The sequence below is a fragment of the Vigna radiata genome, chromosome 3 (assembly GCF_000741045.1).
Source record: "Vigna radiata var. radiata cultivar VC1973A chromosome 3, Vradiata_ver6, whole genome shotgun sequence".
Lineage (NCBI taxonomy): Eukaryota > Viridiplantae > Streptophyta > Magnoliopsida > Fabales > Fabaceae > Vigna > Vigna radiata.
The window spans coordinates 4,186,714-4,211,559 of NC_028353.1; the positions used below are offsets into that span (position 1 = coordinate 4,186,714).

General features: G+C 30.0%; 1 protein-coding gene and 2 pseudogenes across 2 annotated transcripts; 2 read left to right on the plus strand and 1 right to left on the minus strand.

Annotated features, from left to right (window-relative positions):
• LOC106757635 overlaps positions 1–1,378 on the plus strand; it is a 2,674-nt pseudogene extending 1,296 nt beyond the window's left edge.
• A 1,147-nt stretch (positions 1,379–2,525) lies between these two features.
• Positions 2,526–7,909, minus strand: LOC106757632 (annotated as a pseudogene).
• A 13,478-nt stretch (positions 7,910–21,387) lies between these two features.
• LOC106757634 (WAT1-related protein At2g37460-like) lies at positions 21,388–23,567 on the plus strand. 2 transcript variants are annotated; one of them, XM_014640351.2, is made up of 7 exons: positions 21,388–21,564; positions 21,645–21,707; positions 21,790–21,906; positions 22,171–22,411; positions 22,521–22,682; positions 23,108–23,259; positions 23,346–23,496. In XM_014640351.2, the coding sequence occupies exons 1-7, from the start codon at positions 21,449–21,451 to the stop codon at positions 23,398–23,400; spliced, it is 906 nt and encodes a 301-aa protein (XP_014495837.2). In that variant the 5' UTR covers positions 21,388–21,448; the 3' UTR covers positions 23,401–23,496. The 2 variants fall into 2 exon arrangements, with proteins under 2 accessions (XP_014495837.2, XP_022634892.1); XM_022779171.1 differs by having other exon boundaries at positions 21,474–21,707; positions 23,375–23,567.
• Positions 23,568–24,846: the final 1,279 nt, after the last annotated feature.

The following is a 24,846-nucleotide window of genomic DNA, read 5'->3' on the forward strand; positions in this document are numbered from 1 at the left end:
ACGCAGTCAAGCAAAGGTGGTGGGAACTTTAGCAACTGTTGCAGGTGCCATGATCATGACACTGATAAAGGGTCCAATACTCGATCTTTTTGGAACACACGCCACCAATACAAACAACGTGCAAAATGGTGGGATTAATCTTGAACATGCAATAAAGGGATCAGTGATGATCATAATTGGCTGCTTTAGTTGCGCTTGTTTCATGATTCTCCAAGTGAGTTATCATCATCATCGTCTATCTATCGCTGTTGATAAAAGAATAAATCCCAATCACATTTTTCTTCTGATTTCATGGGGTCACTAATACAATTTCTTCTCTTGTTCTAGGCTATTACCATTGAAGCTTACCCTGCTGAGCTCTCTCTTACAGCATGGATATGCTTATTGGGAACTGCTGAAGGTGGCATAGTGGCACTGGTTATGGAAAGAAATAACTTTTCAGCTTGGTCTCTGAAATGGGATACGAAATTGCTTGTTGCTGTCTACAGTGTAGGTTATTTACTTTTATAGTTGATCAAACATAACAAAAATACACATCTACGTCTGAGTGTAAGAAAAGAATACATAAGTTTGTTTTAAAGTGATTAGGTTCTGAAGGTATCATAATTATGTTTGTTTCTGCATGGCATGCATTTAAAGGTTTTCAATTTAGGAGAAAAAAAGTTACAGACACTTTATGTCATTTGGTTATTAATTGAGAATCACTGGTCCAGGACCACTCAAGAATTCCATGCTCGCACACTGGATCAGCATTGTCATCCATAAACTATATATTTATTGCAGACACTGTGACAGATTAACTTTAAAATAGAATTTATAAATGCCACCACACTACCTTCATACATAAATTATCGAATTTACTAATTAATTTTGGACTATTATATCATGTTTAAATTTACAAAGTATTCTCATGCAGGGCATAGTTTGCTCAGGATTAGCTTATTACATCCAAGGAGTGGTGATGAAAGATAGAGGTCCGGTCTTTGTGACAGCTTTTAACCCTCTCTGCATGGTCATTGTGGCTATCATGGGTTCCTTCTTTCTGGCAGAACAAATGTACCTTGGAAGGTAATAGGAAACCGAATCACTTGCCCAGAAAACTCACTAAAAACTCAAAAGAAAATTAAACTAAATAAATCTGAAATTTTTACAGGGCAGTTGGTGCTATCGTGATTATTGCAGGACTGTATCTGGTGGTGTGGGGTAAAAGCAAAGACTACGAATCATCAAGTACGATTACTGAAGAGAATATGTTGTCAGCCAAGCAAACAGTAGAAAAGAACAACAGCAAAGAAGAACATTTCAGTAACTTAGGCACCATAGCACGAGATGAACATGTATGAGATCCAAACGCCTGTTTGACAGAAAAAAAAAAAAAGAGAGAAAAGATTAACTAAACAGTGTTAAATGAATTTAAAAAATTTAGATATGTTAAAAAATATTTTTCAAAATAAATATACAAGTTCTTAGTTATGTCATCCTTGAAATATTATGCAGCAGTAGAGGTTTTTAATATTTACCACACTCTGATATGTCAAAAGCAAGTTTTAATATAAGGCAAGAAAATCCCAACAAAAGAAGACTGAACAATTTCAAATACTAGTTATATTGATGCAGAGCTCCATATCAAAGATCGATTTCTAATTCAGAATAGCTACAAATTTCAGAGGCTGGAGATTTATTTATTCCAACCAATTCACTTGAAATGACACCATCCAATTAACAAGTGAATCTAATATAATGAGATTTGATTTTCAATTCTGCTCGGCATGTATGATACTATAAAACAGGGTCGTGAAAATCATTTTTCTGCATAAGGAAACTTTGCATTATATACAACTTTTCCTATAGCTATGCAAGGAAACTTTGCCTAACACAACTGATATGTTAGTCAATGAAATAAAACAAGTAAATGGCTCTTTAAATCTATTCAAGTAAATCTTACGGTGAAACTATTGGAAAACAATAAAGAAGAAATAAAACAGAGGTTTAGTTAATCTCAATGACAAGTTCATCGTGTCAGGACTAAAAAGTGCACCATGAACAAGACCATTGGGTTACAGTAAATTACCCTAACATAATTAGCTATACATATCTTTCATGGTTCCCTTTTGATCTCGACAAGGAAATATTTAAACACCTGCGCTGTGGTTGATAATCAACCAGGAAAGGTGTTTACAATCCAAACTATTTACTCATATCAACACTAACAGNGGAAACTTGTGCTTGAAGATTTGAAGTGCTTGTTGAAGCAGTAACTGGGTCAAATAACTGGTCAATAAAATGACGACTAAAAGCATGACCAGATTCCCCAAGAAGTATTGGCTCAGGACATTCCTCTCAAGATATGTTATGAAACCTTCACTGCCTGTAACCTATTGGAAAAATACATGCACCAGAGTGTTTTCCATGAAAGCAAGGTCTCGTCCTTCAAAAATCCAGGATTCTTTTGTTGCCAAAATGCCTGATTCTCGAAAGACTAACACGACAAAATGTTTCAAAAAGGTGAAAAGAATTAGACTGTTGGTTAAAAGAAGAGGAGAGGAGGGATTCTTATGTGTGCTTTAGATAAAATAAGCTATGACTAGNAAGGATAGCAACACCATTAGTAAAGTGAAAAATTCATTTGCTGATTTAAGTTTATTGGAATAATAAAAAGTATTTTTAAAGTCCAAAAATAGTCACATTTTCTTTTCAATAATTTATTATCATATCTTTGCTCTTTATTATGTTTCTCCATTTGAATATTTTCTTTTCATGAAGAATAGACTTTATTTTGTTGGATATAACCGGTTCCTGCAAATAGTATTTACGAACAAAATTAATATTTGATTCAAATAATTAAAGGATATTCATGAGAGAAAATAACAACAATACTAAAATAAAATAAAAAGTAAAAACAATAGAAAAACAACACCTTTAATAAATGCAGAAAACCTTCCCGGTGCAAAGTGACAAACACCATCAATGCTTATTTTATACGAGTAATACAAGTTGAACATTGTATTAAAAAATATCGATACATTAATTATAGTAATAAGTATTGCTTTGATTACAATTTAAAATTTACAAATATTGTCAATCAACATTTTCTTCTTCAAAATTTCCTGAGTTATTCATAGTATATTGACAACTATCCTAGTCGTTTGAGAATTCGAGGTGTTTGGCCATAGTTCCAACACAAACCTCTGAACTAGTCCCCNCAAAAAACATCAGGGGTTGTTAGGGTACACGAAAATGAATACCCAAAAGACATGGATATATACCTAAGTGCACCATCTTGGGCTGCGTTTGCACTTGAAGGTGGTATCGATCCGAAANCTACCTCTGCCTAGTGTCTTACGGANNTAAAACNTGGGAACAGTGTCGATGCAACTTTGAGCTCTCGTTAGCAGGAAGAGTTGTTCTTCTGCTTGGACTTTAGNNGCACAAGTTGATGACAACGCAGTACTTGTCAAGGGTTTTAACGAACAGGACCTGGGAACTGGATTCTTGCTCGTCAAGTCCACTTCAACAGAGAATAGTGAATAAACTGGCCTGTGGTCTGAGAACTTGGACTCTCCCCGAACATACCACATCTGATTCAGCCTTTCTCCTTTNCAAAGAATTCGATCGCACCTGATTTCACATCCCGCACAACCAATTTTGTCTCCGTTAAAAGAACTATGCAATACAACAGTAATCATATAATTAATGTTACGTTTCAAAGGACTGTGCCCTTGGTGGATGACAAAACCCAAACTATAGATGAATAGAGAATTTTCAAATCTTACCAAGCAGGAGTTCGTCGTTTTTCCCTGGATTTGGAGGATTGGGCGACATAGTGATCAGAATTGGTCAAGTATTTGTAAGTAGGAGCAAAGTATATGTCCCCTTCATTCCAACCTTTGAATACTCGACCAGCCCTCTGCTCTATCCTTAGCTGCCAACCCAAGCCAACACAATATATAATGTTAGCAAAGAGATTTTAAGTAATAAACTAAAACACCAAAAATCATAGNAAACATATTACCTGATCCTTCTCTAGTAATGCCTGCCAATTATTCTTCTTTAGTAGTTCATGTGTGTCCTCATAGCCAGCAGCTAGTCGATAATTCAAGTCGCCAAGCCAAATAATATTACTATACACATACCAANAAAATTCAAATGATGATCAGAACAGATTAAAAGAAACTAAAATTAAAAGGTAAAAATTGTATAAGTAAAGGATTTACTCGTGTTCCAGAATACTTTCAGGATGGAGAGAATGAGGAAGAGATTGAAAGGAGTGAGAAAATTTGGTTTTCTTCAAGATCTCCGAGACGTTCAAGTTTCTTCGCAATTCGTCACCAAATTTCTCCCCAGAAGCCAAGTGGGCGCAAACGAAGCAGAACTAGGTGTTGTGCAATGTCATGCTAATCGATGTTGAACCCTGTTAACAAGCAGAACAAGTAAATAAAAATTGCACACTTTACCTGTCCACAACTTTTATGTTACATCCCAATCAGAACAAAAAACAAAGGTCAAGTGCTCACCAGTATCCTACTATAGTATAGCCATTTTTTAGTGATGAAAAAAATTANGAGAATTGCATGTCATGAGAACGTAATTAGAAAATGGAATTTCNTTCACCTTATTTCCAAGATAACCCATGATGCCCCTGCCAACACAGGACACTTTCAAATTGGAAACATGGTTGCAAAGATCCTCTCGAACCCACACGCACAAGAAAATACCAACCATTTGCTTGCTTGCTGCTAAGCAATAGCGTCGTGAAGTCTTAGGAAACTTTTCTCCATTATCCAACTCACCGTCTAAAGGGACAAAATCTGAAAAACTTTTCCTACACTTGAGGTCGTGGTCACCATTGTTCTCATCGTCGTCATAGTTGTTGGTGTTCAAGGCTTCATGTATAAGGCCCAACCACTTCGCCGCTGGGCCACTGTCCTCCGGCCCAAGTACGTTCCCCGCATTTAGCGGTACGATTTCTTGGAACCTAACAACATTCACACCAATAAATCAAATGAAGACAACTCCACAACAATGCTAGTCAAAATTAATGATATACCCACTTTCCTTCTTATCTCTCTTTCGAAGTTATTTTTCCACCAACCAAGAATACACAATAAATCTTTTCATTGAATTTTCTATTTTATCCATTTCTCTCTTCATTTAACATAATAAGATATTTAAAGATTAGAAAATACATGACCTTATAATTAATAAACAATAATTGGTGTATTAAACTTTATAAATAATAAATAAAGATAATAATAGTTCTATGAAAAATTCGATACTATTGAAGTCTGAGGGTTAAGTATTACTAATGTTTACTGAGGAAGTAAAATTGATAGCATGAGGTACTGTAGAATATTAAAATATAAAATGTGTAAATTCGACTAGGGTTCCATAATAAGCTAAGGTCAACTTTTGATGCTGTAACGGTTCTATGATTTCTCATTCAACAATTTTTTCTACAGAAAAGAACAATTACACAGTTTTGTGCGGTTGCAAAATTATTGTATAGTCAATTTCAATATATAATTCTGAATTTTAATGTAAATAAAGAAAATAAAATGTTGTTTTAAGATTCTTTTAAGAAAACTAATGTTACTTTAAGAATAAAAATTACTTCTACGTTCTCTCAAAAAAACCCAAATATTATTCTACGCATAGATAATTTCTAACATATATATATAGAGAGAGAGAGACACACACACAGAATAGTCCATTCATTTGTTTTTATACTCTGACGGTTTGGTCTTCTTCTATTTGTCACAAACATTTGATGATTTAAGAATTTTAAAGTCTCATTAATAGTGTTTTAAAATATGCAATTATTTAGCATCACACAGCAAACATCAAACAACAAATTATTAAATAAGGATCTTGTAGTTCAAATACGATACAAAGTAATAGTTATATTTTTATTAAATAATTTGCAACATGTGACTGTTAACATTAAATATATGTTAGTATAAAGAATTAAGTGATTGTGAATTATAAAGAATATACTGTATTTATAATTAAAATAAATTATTATTTTACATAAAGAAATTTTGACCAATAATACTGAATGAAATAATTTAAAATAAAAAAAACGATTTGAATTTATGTTAAGAATGTATTAAAAATGAGAATAATATGTATTTATATACGTTTGGTAGAGATGAAATAAGTTGGTGAGAAATAAAAAGTTGAAAAAGAAAAGAATTATTTTATTAGAAAGAAAAGAAAGATATATTAGAAGATGCATACCCAATTACATAGATGTGAGGGTCGGAAGGAGACGTGAGCCAATTCCTCAAACTCAAACCTTCCTTGGGTGATTTCCCTCCCACATTCCACGTTCCCACGAACATCCTATAATTCATCAATCATTTTTCACAGCTCAATAATTTATAATCTTTCAATAGCCACACATTATTTCAACGAAGGGTTGGGTTTGATGCAAGTATTACCTAAGGTTCATAGCCCCAGTGCCACTTTCAGGACTTGATTGCTTCCCAAGCACCAAACCTTTCATTCCACTCTTTCCCTCTTTCAAAACAAATCCACCAATTATATACTATTAAACCTAATTAATCAAATTCACTTTAAGCTTAAACTCATTATCATCATTCAAAATCAACAACACATGATTTCATCTCACGGCTTAGATGTGTACGGGACACTGTTCCTAAGTTACCTGAGAAATCATCATCATCAGCTACGGCGACGTAACGATCTTCGTCTGAGAAACTCTTTCTTCTTTCCGTCGCAGTTGCTGCGTCCACACGTACAAGAAAACAAACTCACGGTCAAGGTTTAACACCAAAAATGAAAACAAACCGATAACGACAAGTGAAGAACCGCGTTTCACCTGTTGCGTCGTAGTCTGACTGAAACTTCTCAGCACCGTTCTTCGTATTGAGCCACTTCCTCATGGCTAATTTAGGCCACGAAGACTGCATCCCGAAAATTTGAATTGAAATAAATAACCGTTTTGCGATCAACGAGAGAAGATGAAAATGAAAAGGAAAAAGAAAGAAAATAGCGTGGTGGTGCATGTGCATACCTTGGATAACTTCTTCGACTCTGTCTTCATTGCTGATGACTTGAAACTGAGACAAATTAGATAGCAATTAAATGATGAGGAGGAAGAAAACGATAAAGGAAACATAGGTGGCGGCAACGTTTTTAAGATCTAGATCATCCAAATCCTAGAGGGAATGTTTTATAATTCCATTTGGGGGATTTTTTACTAATTACGGGATGTCACACATGGAAAACAAAAATAAAGAAAATTATGTGGATCTAGATATTTATTTACTTATCCAACAAAATTATGTCAGTGTTTAAAAATCTTAAACAAACGGTTTTCAACTGCAATATAAAAGAACTAGTTGCAGGGGAAACAGAGACAGGTTTTGAGACAACAGAAAAAAATATAACCTACATGAAAAATAGACAAAAGGTTGGGTTCTTTGAGTTACGCTAAGTTTTGCACTTTACAGAAAATAGTGAAAAGATGAACTACTAAAGAACCATAAAAAGTTTGGGTTTTGGTGCTTTTTCCTTCGTCTTCAGGCTAGGTAATAATTAAAAGGAAGTTTGTGATCTCGATGAACGTCCATTGAAAAAGTGTAGCTTTTCTGACTTCCTCTTGTTGTAAAGAAAAACTCTTGGAAGCATAATTTGATCATTAATTGACTGAAGAAAACCAAACCGAAAGAAAAAGTGAAAGGTGTTTTAATTCTGAAAGTCTTTTGAGTACGCTGGAGAAGAATAAGATGCAGAGAATAAAGAACTAAGTTACAAGCATGGTATTAGTTAGCAATTACCATATGCAAATCAAAGGTTACTGAAAAGTGAGTCAACGACATTGGTGAAAGAGACCGTGCTTCAGAATTTTGAAAAGAGAGATGAAAACGAGCAAAGAATGTAGTGATAGTAGTTAATGGTGATTCTAAAAGGAAATGACAACGTAAACCGATGAAGCTACCCTATAAACCAGGGTTGGAAGATCACTTACAAGAATGGACCAAGGTTTCAGTTTAACAGTAGTGATTAGAGACTCTTTCGCTTTCTAGTCCAAGCTTCAACTTCTCTTTATTTTTTGTTTATGATGTAATTAGAGAGAGTAAGAAGAGAAAGAATAAGTGAGTGTCGGAAGGTCCTGTTAGCTTTGCTTGGCTCGGGTGGATTGAAAAAGAATGCAGAGAAAGCTTAGGTTGGGGTGTTTTCCCGAAAAACAAAACATTTATGCGGCTATCAAAATTTATACATGTACGGAGATTTAAGATTCAAGATTCCAGAGGAAAACAAGAGTGGGTAATTCTTTTTTATGATTTTTAAAATAGTAAAATATTATATATATATTATATTGAGGCTATTTTTAATATGTTATGATTGAAAAAAAAAAAGACTAAAAAATATAATTATAATGCTGTGATTAGTTTTCATTGGTCTTACAGATCTAGAAACGTGGAGGAGTAGGTTTTTGTAAGATGAATCTTTTGGAAATCTGAACTGAAGAGAAGAGATTTCAGAAATCAGAACATGAAAATATAAAAATGTTAAATCTTTTAATTAATGATTGATTTTGCAATGGTGGGTGTTGTGGCCTTTAGGCATTTGCAAGAGCAAAGAAATGTTGCTGTAGTGGTTAAGGTAACTGAACCACTTCAATCTTAACCGTACACCTATCAGCTTTGAACCGTACTGCATCCAACGGCCAGGGGAAACTTTGTACTGGGTAAGGTCCTGTCTGTCTCTCATTATCCACGTAATCACAATTAATTACACATAATAATAGAATTATGATGATAATGACTTAATGATTACTGCCGGAAAAACAGTGTCGCATTTTTTAAATATTTATATTAAACTCATATATTATGAATATGCATACATTTACATAAACATTCACTTATATACACCCTTACATCTTTACATTGTGAATTTATATTATAATACAAATATTTATAAAAATGGAGACGCGTGGATATAACTATCATATATGCTCACATCTTTATGCACATATCCAATGAGATATCCACTCACATACACATGCATATTTAAAAAAATACAAATACCTTGATACTTATGTTTTTCTAGATGCTACAATATGGTTAATAGAATATAATAGGATGGAAACATAATTATGTTGAATATTATTGAAATCACATAATATTTATGACAAATTAAATAAAGTAAGTAGAAAAAAAATTAATTATTATTTTTTAAGAGCTAAGAAAGTAATAATATTTAAAGTCAAGACATTAATTTGTGTGTTTATACATGTCTTCAAGAAATAACAAAATTTGAAAAAAAAAACTATATAATAAATCACATTTATGTATTTAAATATAATAAAAATTAATAATATGAATATTTTATTCTAGTAAAAATAAGAAGAAGAATATGAATTTCATAAAATAAAGACAAAATAGAGATAGTATTTACTGTAAAATTAAATATTAACAAGTAAGATAAAAAAATATAATAAAGATAAACATGTAACTTATGTAAAAATAATATATATATATATATATATATATAACTTTTAAATAAAATTATTTAAATTGTTACACTGCTATAAAATTTATTAAACTTAAATCTTATCAACAAAAACAAAAGTCTAACTTTCTCTATCTGATTTATTGAATGAATAAAAATTTAAGATTTCTTAAAGTTTTAATGTGTTAATGTAACCATTTATATAAATTTTTTTGGTTATGTCATTGTTATAAGTGAATTTATATTTAAAGTAAAGAGATAATTAAAAATATGTTTGATACAATGTAATAAGTTTATTTAATAAATTATTATAGATGTTTTTAGTTGTCGTATTTTATACTTTTGTTTGCATACAGTATTTAATTATGATCCCACAAAACAATATAAATTATATTAATTACTTTAATTTTTATAACTGAAATATATATTTAATTATTAAAAATACAACTATTGATATTTAACATTATAAAAATAATTCAAAAACTATATTTTAGTTTATCTTTTCCTTCCGTTATTAATTATATTTTAATTTTATTAAAAAATAAAACTAATGATTAAATCACGAGAATCATATATATATATATATATATATATATATATATATATATATATATATATATATATATATATACGGGGTTTGTTAACACAGTTGGTACATTGTATTGGATTTCAGTTGACAAAAATATCCTTATATATTATGGATTCTAAGTTTTAAAATCAAGCGTATTTGAATAATTTTTATTCTCAAAACCAAAAAAAAAAAACTTCCAAATTCTTACTTATTTTCCTCATTCTTCTCAACCTTTTCTCTAAGAATTATATATATATATATATATATAGAGGTACATATATCATAATTTTTTTATATTACTAAAATTTGAGGATGCTTAGAATTTAATATGATTATATGTAAATAATAATAAATTTTTAGAAAGTGGTGTTATTAAAAGTTGTGTTTATCTCTCCACTTTTTGTGATATTTAAAAATAATAAATATAATTTAAAAAATATATATAACTATGGTAATGAAAAATAATTAATAAGATGTAAAATAAAATAATAATAAAATATAGTTATAGGAATATTTTTTAACTATTATAATTGTAAAATAAAAACATTTTTAATTTTTCATCACTTATTATGATACTTTTTTTAAGTTATAAAACTAAGGAAACAAATAATTAAGAATATCAAATATATAAAATGTAAGAAAATATATTGAAAAACATTTATAAAAATTAAATGTTATAGATAATGTTTCTCATAAATATATTACTTAGAACAAGAAAGAGAAAATAATTAAAAGAAAATATTAAAAAAGAATTAAAATTAATATTTATTAAAAGGTGCAACGATAAATTATTTTGACATAGAGAAAATATATTTAGGATTAAATATGTTTTTAGTCTTTATACTTTGAGGCGATTTTGGTTTTAGTCCATTTTCAAACTATGGTACAATTTAGTCCTTCAACTTTAGAAAACTCTGCTTTTAGTCCTTTTTATCAAATTTTTTTAACTTTATTTGTTGTTTCAAACGCGTTTCTCAGTTAACATTGAAGTAAAAATGTGTCAAACAGTGTAAACAATCCAAATACTATAATAAAACGTGCTTGAAACAACAAATAAAGTTAAAAAAATTTGGTAAAAAGGACTAAAACCAGAGTTTTCTAAAGTTGAAGGACTAAATTGTACCATAGTTTGAAAATGGACTAAAACCAAAATCGTCTCAAAGTAGAGAAACTAAAAACATATTTAACACATATATTTAATACAAGGTGAGATGCATATGTTAATTAGATTGAAAAATTTATGAATTTAATGAGAGAATTATGTCTTTCAGAAGATCTATATATAACTTAAAAAGGTATGTATTTTACCTTTTCTCTTAACTTAGTACTTACACAAAAATAAAGTAATTTTATTATTTGTATACTGGCGAATACATACACACACGGGTGTGTGTATATATATAATCTAACTTGAATCATTAAAAAAAATGAATTGAAATATTTTCTAATGATTATTTATAATTTGAAATAAATATTTCATGTTCAAAACTGCAACTTCATATATGTTATGGTGAAATGAAAAATTACATTACTTTTCTCTACTGATTTTATGTTAGCATAACAGCATTAGTGTTAGGTCATTGTTTCTGTTTGATTTTTCTATTCACACGTGGTACATGTTTATTACAACTGAATTGTAAAATTTATTTGTTTCACATGGTACTTTGTAAAAAAATTCCAATAAGCGAAACATGGGACGATTTGTTTGGTAAAGAACTAAGTTAGCTCTGTAAAAGGAGAATTAATTTTAAAAGATGATAAATTTCACAGCTTAATTTTCAACTTTTTTAAATAGTGAATTCTTAATTTAAAAACTTACATTATGTAATATAAATATATTTTAGGAAAATGATATTTTAACACCATTTTTTTACACCATTTTGACATTGCACACGTGTCAAAATGTGGTTGGACAATTTCAAATTAAAAAAAACTTTAGTTTTCCTCTTCCTTGCCTTAGTTTTTTTAATTTGAAATCATCCAACCATATTTTGACACGTGTACTGTATCAAAATGGTGTCAAAAAATGGTGTTAAAATATGATTTTCCTATATTTTAATAAAACTTTCTACAAAAGAGATTTAAAAGTTAAGAGAGACGTGGTGTGGGGTTTGATTTACAATGGTACCAACCAAGTAGCCCAACATGTGTCCTACCTTGTATCCTTCTTGGTACCAGTTTTTCATGCCAAAGGCGTATAATGTCCTGTTTGGTTAGGGTGTTTTATTACCAGAGTCCTACGTGTTGCTGAATAGTACTTGTGTATGTCTCATTCCTTTCTTATGTTTTAAATTTTGCATGCCAAACTGATCCATAGAGAAAGAAAAGACAAAAATGTAATAAAGTGAGAAATGGAAAAATAAAAATAAGAATGAAAATATATGGTTGTTATAGCGATGAGTCACAGGTGGTTAAGTGTGTTTAATAAGATTTGGATTGAACAAGAGTTAGGTCTCATTTTGCTTGGTGGGAAGGTGAAAGATTAGCTGGAGATTGAAGGCTAAATGCCCTAATCATGCTCCCCATTTATTGAACAAGTTAAGATGAGTTTGAGAGGGAAAGAAATATTTGATATGGTTGGATGAAGGGTCATGTTCAAGCATTAGTATGTGTCAAGCTCTTAGCAGATACCTAGATTCTGTATCATGCCTGCCTGTAACCTACTCCATCAATCTGCCAAGTAATTAGCTAAGATATTCATTAAACAAAACAAACCATTCGTACCAACAAAACAGCTTAATTCAATTTATAATTTTGCCACGTGGTGGTTGCGAGCTCTTATACCATCATATGAGAAACAACACTGTCATCACAAAACGAAAGGTAAATAAGAGAAAAGAAAATACAAAGAAAAAAATGAAAAATTTGAATATTATTAAAAAGAACTATGAGAACAAATGTGTGTACAGTAAAATTTTTTGTAAATCTATTTTATATTATCTTTATGTAACTCAATCAATATTATTATTTTTGTTTGATTTCTGAAAAGTCTAAATGTGACGATAGAATTTAACAACCATTGAATCTAAATATTTTTATCCATTAAAAAGCTAGCCTTTTTATGGTGACTCTTAGGTGTATTTAATATGAATGAGCAAATGAAACTCTTTTAATTCAAAAACTTAGTACGACAAATTTGTGGATAAACTAGACTCTTTCAACGTATGCTAATAGTTAATACAATTCATAGATAAAAAAATCACGGTGAGCTTCGTGAGTAAAGTAGATGTGATGACGATGAATGCGTAATTCATTATGTATATACATATACAGATTGGCACCTTCTGCCTCACGGATTAACAAGCAACGTGGTACAAAAAAAATTGTTTAACTTAATGGATCAAACAAGGTATACTTTCATGGCGAGGACACGTAAACTAATTAGTCATATTTTTATTGGGACTTTGTTGACAGACGCACGAAGAATTTAAACTTTTTGACCAAAAAGATCAATAGAAAATTGTTAGATTGCAATATCTTGGCCGGTTCAATGAAGATAGGGTTTGTTATATTTCTTATGCTATGAAGATAGTAACAGAATAGGCAAAAATAGTATATTAAGACACATCTTAGGATTTGAAATCTAACCTGATGTTAATCATCATTAATTAATTAGTTGTCTAAGAATTAGGACGCATGCCACACAAATGAATTGTCTCTTATAGAGCAAGAAGCTGAATTTCATGTGTTGTGCATCCAAGGGACTTGATTTTACAGCTATCGATCACTAACTATTGGATTACGTGTTCACATTCTAACTTCTTTTCTTTTTTTAAATTCTAGTTTTGGAAATTGTTATTCTCCATATTAATTAAACATCAGTTTTGTGACACGTTGTAAAAAACCCTAATTATAGTACTGCATAGAGACTTCTTCCTTTCCCTTTTTGAAATATAATTCAAAATCATCCTGGAACCAAAGTTTTTATGACATCCATGTTGTGGACATAAGTTCTTCCAACATTGTAAGACAGAAAGATATATCCTACGAGATTTAGAATGTTATTTCTACTTATTTGGTCCAAAATATTTGAATATTCAGCCTGTAACACTTGAACTTCAACATATTTAAAAAGAAACTTTGAGATATTCAGAGAAAATTATGTTTTTAAGATCATCGAATAATTCAAATATGATATGATAATTTATTATCTTTATAAAAATTTAATTTTAAGTAACAAAATTTGTTTTACATAACTATATATTTGTTATTTTATCAATCAAGAAATCTGTATTTATACATCTCCTCTCGATTTATCTTAATTAGAGTCTCATCCTATGAGAAACAATCCATCTAAATTTAAGTAGAGCATTATTATTTTCGATTATGATTGATTTAGGAAAAGTAAAATTAATGTCAATTGATAATAAGTATAAAAAAGAGAATAATAAAGGACTAATATAAATTATTTTTGGATATTTTTTTTAAAAATGCTTAAATGACAAGAAAATAAAAGGGAAAATTGAATTTTATTTTCTTATAAGTTAATATTAAAGTCATATTTTTTTCAGATAAGTTAAAATTACTTGGCTTTTTTAGTCCACTAAAAACCTATCCAAAGATTTAAATAATTGATAAGAAGGCGTAATTAAAAAAGGTGTTACAGTTAACATGCTGACATTCTTTGTGTCAGTAAAATCTTTAATATAATCTATACAGTTATTTTTGTTATAAAAACACTTATTTAATTCTCAATAATTAATTATCGTCCAAAGTTTATTAATTTTCTTGAAACTATTTATAAAATAAATGTTTTAAAAATTATAAAAAATAGATACAGTTAGGAGTTATTTTTTTTTTGTATAATATTTTCTTTTATTTTTATCTGCCTTAATCACCCTCCACAAAGTGTCTAAACAGTTTTGTTATTTTCACCTTTAAAATTAAACCATTTTTGAAAATAAAATGAAAGTCAATATTATTATAATTTTGGCTATATGTGATGCAGCCACCCTTATTACTTAACGTCCACTCTACAATATATATTGTTCAATGGAAAAGTCAACGAAGTGCAATTCATTACAAATACAACACCTATACCTTAGCATATAGATATGAGGAACAGTATAAATGACAATCACAAAGCAGTGGAACCCTTTGAATTGCAGACTTTTAGCAGTATTCAGAAAAATCGAAAATCTAAGTTTCTCATTTACTGATATTTATAATATGCTTTAACATGATTATATATACGAAGCACAGTGTTAAGGTTGTCCTAGTCTTCCTTTTTTTCCACCACACATTAATATTCTTTGTAGTTTCGTTAAATTTCTCTATATACCTTTTCTAACCCTAATTTTTAAATTGTTCAAAAAAGAAATATTACGATACCTTTATCATATTATTGCAGTTAATTCTTTAATCATTTGGGAAAAAATATTGTCCCATATGAAACACAAGACTTGCATCTAAGTTAAAATCATAGAGGGTGTCCAAATAATATTAAAGAAGATAAATGAAAATATATTGGAGAGCGAAATTGTATTTTAAGACTTTTTAAAATGTTTTTGTTAGAGTTTTCAAAATGGGTAATCCGGCTCGACCCGGTCTGACCCACCATGGGTTGGTCACTTACTGAGTCAATCCAACCCGGTTCATTTATTAGCGAGTCAGAAAAATTTGAACCTGACCCGACCCACCACGGGTTGGTGGGTAAACGGGTTGACTCACTAGCCCATTTAATCACAATTTTTTTAAATGAAAAATTACAAACTTTGTATAATTCAAATCTAAACAAATTTCACTCCCAACATGGATGTTTAATTAATTTTGAAAATAGGAAACTTAAATAATTTTTTTAAGCAAAAAAAATAATAAATATTCTTTTATAAAATTAAAATTAAATTTTAATAAAATAAAATTAGGTAGGTGGATTGGTGGGTCGATCACCGGTTGTGACTCATTTTGACAGCTGTAGTTTTTGTATTGGTGGAGACAAACAAATGAAATTTTTATACTTAATAAATAGTCTTTAAGCAACTTCAAATTTAAGAAGTGCATCGTATACAAAAATTTTCCAAAATCTGTTTTTAATATATAGCGAGAGCGAAGATTAACCCTAGCTATTTTTATACTAGCCTATAGATGATTGTTAATACCAGCTAGCCATATTTCCTAACCTCCTCAAGGAGGTGAATTAGTTTTAAAGAAATTTTAGTTTTTTTAATTTTTGGATTTTTGTAAATTGTGAGATAAAAACACAAGATCATAAAAGATAATAGAAAAAAGCACACAAAATTATACTTGTTCGATTCAAATTGAATTCAATTCAATTTCCTTCTAAAAATCTAAGTTTAGAAGGTTTTCCACTATTTTCACAAAAATTACAAAACTACAAGTTCACCTAATAATCCTAACCTCCACTGAGCCAAGAACAAACCCTTAGATTTACACAATCATATCTATATTGTTCACTTACATAGCGAAGAAAACTATACAGAATGATTAGTACAATAAGAAAAAGAATAAAATACACCTAGAGTATGAATTTTACAAGCTAAGCCAATGTCAAACAGGAAATCACGGAATAAAACTCATCTTGACAATTTCTTAGAGGATTTCCATATACTTAGCACTTGCTCTCTTTTAAAATTCAAAATCTCTTCTCTTTCACTAAATTAGTCTATTGAAATCTATTTTCGTGTTTTTAAAAAGGAGAAAATGCTTGTATTTATAGGAGGCACACCTTTGTTGAAATTATTAATTAGATTAAGAAATTGTCTTAATTGATTAATAGTAGTAAAGTATTGATTATGAAAGATTGTCTCTGTAAGACTGTTATGCGTTTCACAATATATTCGTTTTTTTGTCAAAGATAGTTTTAAATTGATTTTACTTTATTATAACGTTTTGGCTTGACTTACAATTTGATATGCCAACGTAGTTTATGCAGATGCTAGGCTATTTTCATTACCGGAATATAAATAAATCGTGTTGTGTTTTCATGGTGATCATCTGAGCTTAATCATCATTTTAGAGTAGCTCAGATGTTGTTTTTAGAGCTCGGTCTTCATCTCATATTAGTTTAGAAAGTTGTTAATGTATTTTTCTTTTAAATTTTATTTAATTTAGCTCAGCCAAGCCGATTCTAATAAAAATATATTTTAAAAAAAAAATCTTGTACAATACCTCCATATTCAACAAATAAAAACGAAAAAAATTGAAAAAAAAATTATAATGGACGAAATAGATGAATGTGCATAATGAAGATTAATGTAGATAGATGACTGTGGATGAAAATGATTAGCGTGGATGAAGGAAATAAGTTTGAATGAATGAGATGATTTTGGATGAAAGACATGATGTGGATGAAATATATGAGAGTGGATATATTTATGAATAAGATGAATGTAATGAGATTTATGTAGAAAGTAAGATAAAAAAATTAAAAAAAATGCACGCATATTTAATATATATGTGCCATTAGATTACAAGTAATCTGCATATGCAGAATATATAAATTAAAATCAACTTAATTAGTATGTCGACACTAACATTTATGAATTTTAGTATTTAGCAACGACTTAGTCAAAACAAATTAAAATAGATAAAATATTAAAATTAAATAAGATTAGTGTATAATAAATTGTTAATAGTTTTATTTATTTTTAATATTTACTTCAGTTTTTTTTACAATTAATTAATGCTAACTTTTAAATATGAATATTAGAAATAAATAAGTACCGTTAAGTCGACACAAAATTTATTTATTTTAGTTCGTATATGTTAAATCAAAACTAACAAAGATATTTATTTAATAAAAATTTAAAAATATTTGTACAATTTTTAATTATTTTAAATTCATATTTTATATTGTATTAGGATCAATTAAACTGATGCTAATATTTGAAAGCTAAATTTAAATTTTTCTATAATGTCAATTCTCAACTAATTCAGTTCAGTAAATAAAATAAAATAGTATTGCTAACATACATGTATTGTGTTATTAAGATTTGGCTAATGGATAGTAACAAAATCTTTCTTTTTGCATCTCAAGGGTTAACTACGGTCATATCAATAGGTTGATTTTTTTGTTTTTGGGTAAGATAATGAAATTTACGATGATTGAGGATGATCTTAAATTTATTGATTAGTAAAATTTTGTTATAAATACTATAATTTCGTTTTTTTCTTTTTCTTCTCCTTTCTTTTTTTTTTTTTTGTTTTCTCTCTTCATCACTCCTTGTCCTTGGAACCATCTCTAACTCCTTTCTTGTTACTTTTCCTATTTCTCTTTCTCTTATTCTTATTTTTCTTCCTTCTCCTCTTCTAACTCTAGTTGTCTTCAGTAACGAGTTGTCATCGAATCATTACATCTTTGTCACTTCTATCGCCATATCTCCTCTTCCTTCTCTTCCTTTTTCTTCTTCTTCCTCATCTTTCTTTTTTTCTTCTTTTCTTCACACCTATCTCTTAATATATATATATATATATATATATATATATATATATATATATATATATATATATATATATATATATATATATATATATATATAAACTCATAATAATGTAGGAGAATTTGTTACTTACTTTACCAACATATTTATTGATGAATATTTTCATGGATAATAAAAATCATAAATTATCAACAAAAATGATCATCGAATATATTATCAATGAACATATTTCTTATAATGATATATTTATATATAATCCACCAGTATTCATGGGCACATGAATTGAAATTTGAGATCATAGTCATGTATTGTCAACCGTTCACTGAGTGGATTTTGATATGGAAGGAAAGGGAAAAAAAAAATCATGAATAAATACAAGGAATATGCTGAATGTAGGGGGCTGTTGATAATTGGTCCATGAGTTCTGTTAACAGCTTATATACGATAATGATAATAAGGTAGAGATAATAATAACAAAACAATAATGGTAATTAATGACCTTGACTGGACTAATGTACTCAGGACTCCGTATTAAGAGAAGTCGGGCTTTTTGCTGAGATGGTCTTGGACCTTTGACCCATTAGACTAAGTGTATATATATATAAAAGGTAATGATATTTAGACAATATTTCTTTGACAATATTTAAATATTGATTATGTGTCAATCCACAATAATGTTTATATGATTATTATTATTATTGATTGTGGAGTAATTTTTAACCAATCACATATTGACACATAATCAATGTTCAAATGTTGTCTAAATATCATTATTCATATATAAATATTCTCAATAAAGCAATATTCATGGGATCATGAATTAAAGATCACAGTCATCACCGTAGTTGTTGATTTAGTCATTCATATTTTCCTTATCAGATGAGGTACATTTATATAAATAATATTAACAGTTTATATTTAAAAGTAGAAAACAATTTAAAACAAAAAACAACTTTAAATATTTAAAATTTATTTTTAACTAAGTGCAACAATAATTTAAATTTAAATTCTATCTTCAACCGTAACAAATAGATTTTGATAAAGGAAAGAAATAACAAACTTTATGAATGAAAACACAAGGAATTAGCTAATGAGAGAAAATTATGCATGCGAACATTATGCTGACCACTAGTGGTAGTCGCAACCATATGAAGCAAAATGTAAGGAAAAATTCGTCAGCAATGACGATACTGTATAATTGTCTGCTACCAACTCTTTTTCTTTTCTCTTGATTAATGGAGATAATTTCACTCAATCAACCCTTAAGTACAATAATTGCATAATTTGCTTTTAAACCTAAACTTCTATTCTTAATAGTAAACAATTAAAATGGACAATAAAAAACGTGATTCACATGGAATCTTGTGATGCTTGACAGAGAATGATATCGTAAATAATGATCTCATTTTGATAAGTCATTTTTACTGAACGTTGTAATGGACCTGTCATTTAGGAACATAAACCTGGAGTGCAGTGCCACTTGCATTAGATGATTTAATGTTTGAATGTTGGGCATGTTTCACAACAGTGACAAGACATTTGAAAGGAAATCAACCAACCCATTAATTTGGAAGTGAGTAAAGCATGCAAATTTTTGATAGTAACACATATTATATTAATGGAGTTGTAGAAGTTGACTATTGGGGAATTTTGACTTTCCTCGAATCATCAAGTGGTCTATATGACGTGAATATGAGAGGATTTGGATATTATTGCTCGTAATATCAACCACAATTAATGTTTTTCTTAATGCTATTACACAATAATGGAAGGTTTGGATGAGAACTCAAGGATTCAAATATTCACGCACAGAAAGAGATTCAGGGCTTATTGAACCATCAACCATTCAAATTAAATAATAGACAATAATTGTTCAACGTTGTTAAATTACTTTGACAAGTCCCGTATATGTTCTTTGGGTCTATTATAAGGCTCTCTTCATTTTTTATGTTACCATTTTGAGATGACCAAAGTAAAAGTATTCTGTTATGAAAAAATGTTAAAGAGGATTTTTTTTTTCTAGAAGGAAATTCATAGTATTACTAATAGTGATATAATTGTCGTTGATAAAATTTAATGTTATGAAAATATTAATGCGTCCAGGCACAATGGTAGTACACTATAAAGTTTGCAACAGAATCCATAGGGAAAGTTGTACTGAATTCCAACTTGAAATAATTAATTTGAGAGATTGATGATTTCGTAATAACTGACTTCAGTATTCGTGTCTGATTCTAATGATAAGGTTGCCGGCTTTGCCCACGACTAATCATAAATTATGGGAAGAGTTGAAAAATGTTCCCTTTCCTGAATGCATTAATAATGATATATATTACGGTTATTGTATCACATTCTTTCACTTCATTAACTTCTATGCAACATTCATCCATGGTCTAGATTTTGCAGCAGTGTGGCTGTAGGAAAATTGTATGATTCAAACTATAAATAAGTCAAACATAATAAAATTTCACATACAGTTTTTTTCAATTCAAATATATGGCTGAAATGCAAACAGGATTTATATTCAAACTTTCGGTAAAGAAATGTTAATTTATTGTGCGATGAATAATATCGGATTACATACAATGCACCCATTCATCCAACAATGATTGTGATAATAATTTGAGGGAAACTCTCTGTCTTCTCATGTGGCCATATCCCATCATCGTCCACAAATGGGCACTCAAAGCATTCAAGAGTACCTCTGCAGTTTTTGATAAAAGTGCTGCTAATTAAGGCAAGGCAATCCCCCATCCCATCCCGTGAGCGTTCGAAGATCCATCCCGTGAGTATACGAAGATATTTTGTATAAAATGTGTTGTGGTGCACCAATTCATGTGCACGCCACCCCCACTATATAAACACACCTAGTCCAAGCTGAAACAAAATGGGTTGTTATGGTGTAGTTTTCTTGCAGTTTGGATATTTTTGTTGTTGGGTCGGTTGGGGAAGAGATTCTCATTACCAAAAATCTTTATATATTTTTGGATTTCTAACTATGAATGTTCTATCCAAGACTGCACTCAACAGGGGAATGAGTAACTATGTATTTGTTGTGTACTGTTATGTTTTTGCCTTTGTTGTCATGGCTCCTTTTGTAGTTTTCGTGGAGAAGTATGTTTTTCTCTTCCATTTGTGTGTATGATTATTTGTGTGAATATATTATTGAAGTAATGCTGCAATACTTTTAACAGGAGAGTGAAGCTGAAGATGGCGTTCTCAATCTTCATGAAGATAATGATTCTCAGCCTGCTAGAGTAATTTCATGCATGCATGCTTTTTACTGTTTCTGCTAACCATGCAATATTCATGCCCTTAACTCGTTTATTTCTTATGCAGGTCAGTTATTAGTCAAAATTTATACTTTTTGGGGATGAAATACAGCACAGCAGCCTTTGCTGTTTCCATGTACAATATTCTCCCGACCATTACCTTTGTCATGGCTTGGATTCTTAGGTAAAATTCTCATGCCTTTCAACAATTCTGGTTTATGTCTAAAAAGACATCATAAGTTTTGTTGGATTCTATTTTAGAGGGTGTATGAGCTCAATTCATACAAGAATGGAACACATTTTAAATGTTACGTCAATATCTATCTGTAACTGGATGCATTAAACCACTTCAATATCTATCTGTAAAACACAAAAAAATGTTAGATATGAAACGAACTCTATGTCCTATTTTCATGAAATCTATCTGAAACTTGAGTGGCAATCCCAGGCTTGAGAAGATAAAATTAAAAAGCACACGCAGTCAAGCAAAGGTGGTGGGAACTTTAGCAACTGTTGCAGGTGCCATGATCATGACACTGATAAAGGGTCCAATACTTGATCTTTTTGGAACACACGCTAACAATACAAACAACCTGCAAAATGGTGGGGTAAATCTTGAACATGCAATAAAGGGATCAGTGATGATCATAATTAGCTGCTTTAGTTGCGCTTGTTTCATGATTCTCCAAGTGAGTTATCATCATCATCTATCTATCGCTGTTGATAAAGAATAAATCCCAATCACATTTTTCTTCTGATTTCATGGGGTCACTAATACAATTTCTTCTCTTGCTCTAGGCTATTACCATTGAAGCTTACCCTGCCGAGCTCTCTCTTACAGCATGGATATGCTTATTGGGAACGGTTGAAGGTGGCATAGTGGCACTGGTTATGGAAAGGAATAACTTTTCAGCTTGGTCTCTGAAATGGGACACGAAATTGTTTGTTGCTGTCTACAGTGTAGGTTATTTACTATTATAGTTGATCAAACATAACAAAAATACACATCTACGTCTGAGTGTAAGAAAATAATACATAAGTTTGTTTTAAAGTGATTAGGTTGTGAAGGTATCATAATTATGTTTGTTTCTGCATGGCATGAATTTTAAGGTTTTCAATTTAGGGGAAAAAAAGTTACAGACACTTTATGTCATTTGGTTATTAATTGAGAATCACTGGTCCAGGACCACTCAAGAATTCCATGCTCGCACACTGGATCAGCATTGTCATCCATAAACTATATATTTATTGCAGACACTGATAGATTAACTTTAAAATAGAATTTATAAATGCCACCACACTACCTTCATGCATAAATTATCGAATTTACTAATTAATTTTGGACTATTATATCATGTTTAAATTTACAAAGTATTCTCATGCAGGGCATAGTTTGCTCAGGATTAGCTTATTACATCCAAGGAGTGATGATGAAAGATAGAGGTCCGGTCTTTGTGACTACTTTTAACCCTCTCTGCATGGTCATTGTGACTATCATGGGCTCCTTCTTTCTGGCAGAACAAATGTGCCTTGGAAGGTAATAGGAAACCGAATCACATGCCCAGAAAACTCACTAAAAACTCATAAGAAAATTAAACTAAATAAATCTGAATTTTTTTACAGGGCAATTGATGCTATCGTGATTATTGTAGGACTGTATATGGTGGTGTGGGGGTAAAAGCAAAGACTACCAGTCATCAAGTACAATTACTGAAAAGAATATGTTGTCAGCCAAGCAAACAATAGAAAAGAGCAACAGCAAAGAAGAACATTTAAGTAACTTAGGCACCATAGCACGAGATGAACATGTATGAGATCCAAACGCCTGTTTGACAGAAAAAAAAAGAGAGAAAAGAGTAACTAAACAGTGTCAAATGAATGTAAAAAATTTAGATATGTTAAAAAATATTTTTCAAAATAAATATACAAGTTCTTAGTTATTTCATCCTTGAAATATTATGCAGCAGTAGAGGTTTTTAATATTTACCACACTCTGATATGTCAAAAGCAAGTTTTAATATAAGGCAAGAAAATCCCAACAAAAGAAGACTGAACAATTTCAAATACTAGTTATATTGATGCAGAGCTCCATATCAAGGATCGATTTCTAATTCAGAATAGCTACAAATTTCAGAGGCTGGAGATTTATTTATTCCAACCACTTGAAATGACACCATCCAATTAACAAGTGAATCTAATATAATGAAATTTGATTTTCAATTCTGCTCGGCATGTATGATACTATAAAACAGGGTTGGTGAAAATCATTTTTCTGCATAAGGAAACTTTGCATTATATAAAACTTTTCCTATAGCTATGCAAGGAAACTTTGCCTAACACAACTGATATGTTAGTCATTCAAATATGTTAGTCAATGAAATAAAACAAGTAAATAGCTCTGTAAATTTATTCAAGTAAATCTTACGGTGAAACTATTGGAAAACAATAAAGAAGAAATAAAACAGAGGTTTAGTTAATCTCAATGACAAGTCCATCGTGTCAGGACTAAAAAATGCACTATGAACAAGACCATTGGGTCTTGACATAATTAGCTATACATATCTTTCATGGTTCCCTTTTGTTCTCGACAAGGAAATATTTAAACACCTGCGCTGTGGTTGATAATCAACCAGGAAAGGTGTTTACAATCCAAACTATTTACTCATATCAACACTAACAGAGGAAACTTGTGCTTGAAGATTTGAAGTGCTTGTTCAGTGCTTCCATGAAAGCAAGGTCTCGTCCTTGAGTGCATTGAGATCAGAATTACATGTAACGAGTAGAAACTTTTCCAAAGTAAGCTTAGCAGCCACCAACAGACAAAATAAAACATAAAACGAAATAAAAGTCATCCAACAATGATTTTGTGATAATTTGTTGTCACATAATATTCACTAATTTATCTCCCACCATTCTATCACTATTTCATCACTCCACCACTGAAACCACCTATTCTTGCTTCCTTTACTCCACCTCACTTACATTGAAAAAAAAGCACTAAATAACAAACTAAATTTAAAGGCAAAAGATAATTATTCACTGTATTAATTAAATTAAATATCATTTTATATATTAAAAATTATTCATATGTAAAATAATTTTTATTATTAATAAAAATGTAATT

Excerpts from the sequence above, each read along its gene's own strand:
- LOC106757634 (XM_014640351.2), top strand. The coding sequence starts at position 21,449 with ATGAATGTTCTATCCAAGACTGCACTCAACAGGGGAATGAGTAACTAT. Across the intron at positions 22,683-23,107 it reads TGTTTGTTGCTGTCTACAGT|GGCATAGTTTGCTCAGGATT; the intron begins GTAGGTTATTTA and ends ATTCTCATGCAG. Across the intron at positions 23,260-23,345 it reads GAACAAATGTGCCTTGGAAG|GGCAATTGATGCTATCGTGA; the intron begins GTAATAGGAAAC and ends ATTTTTTTACAG.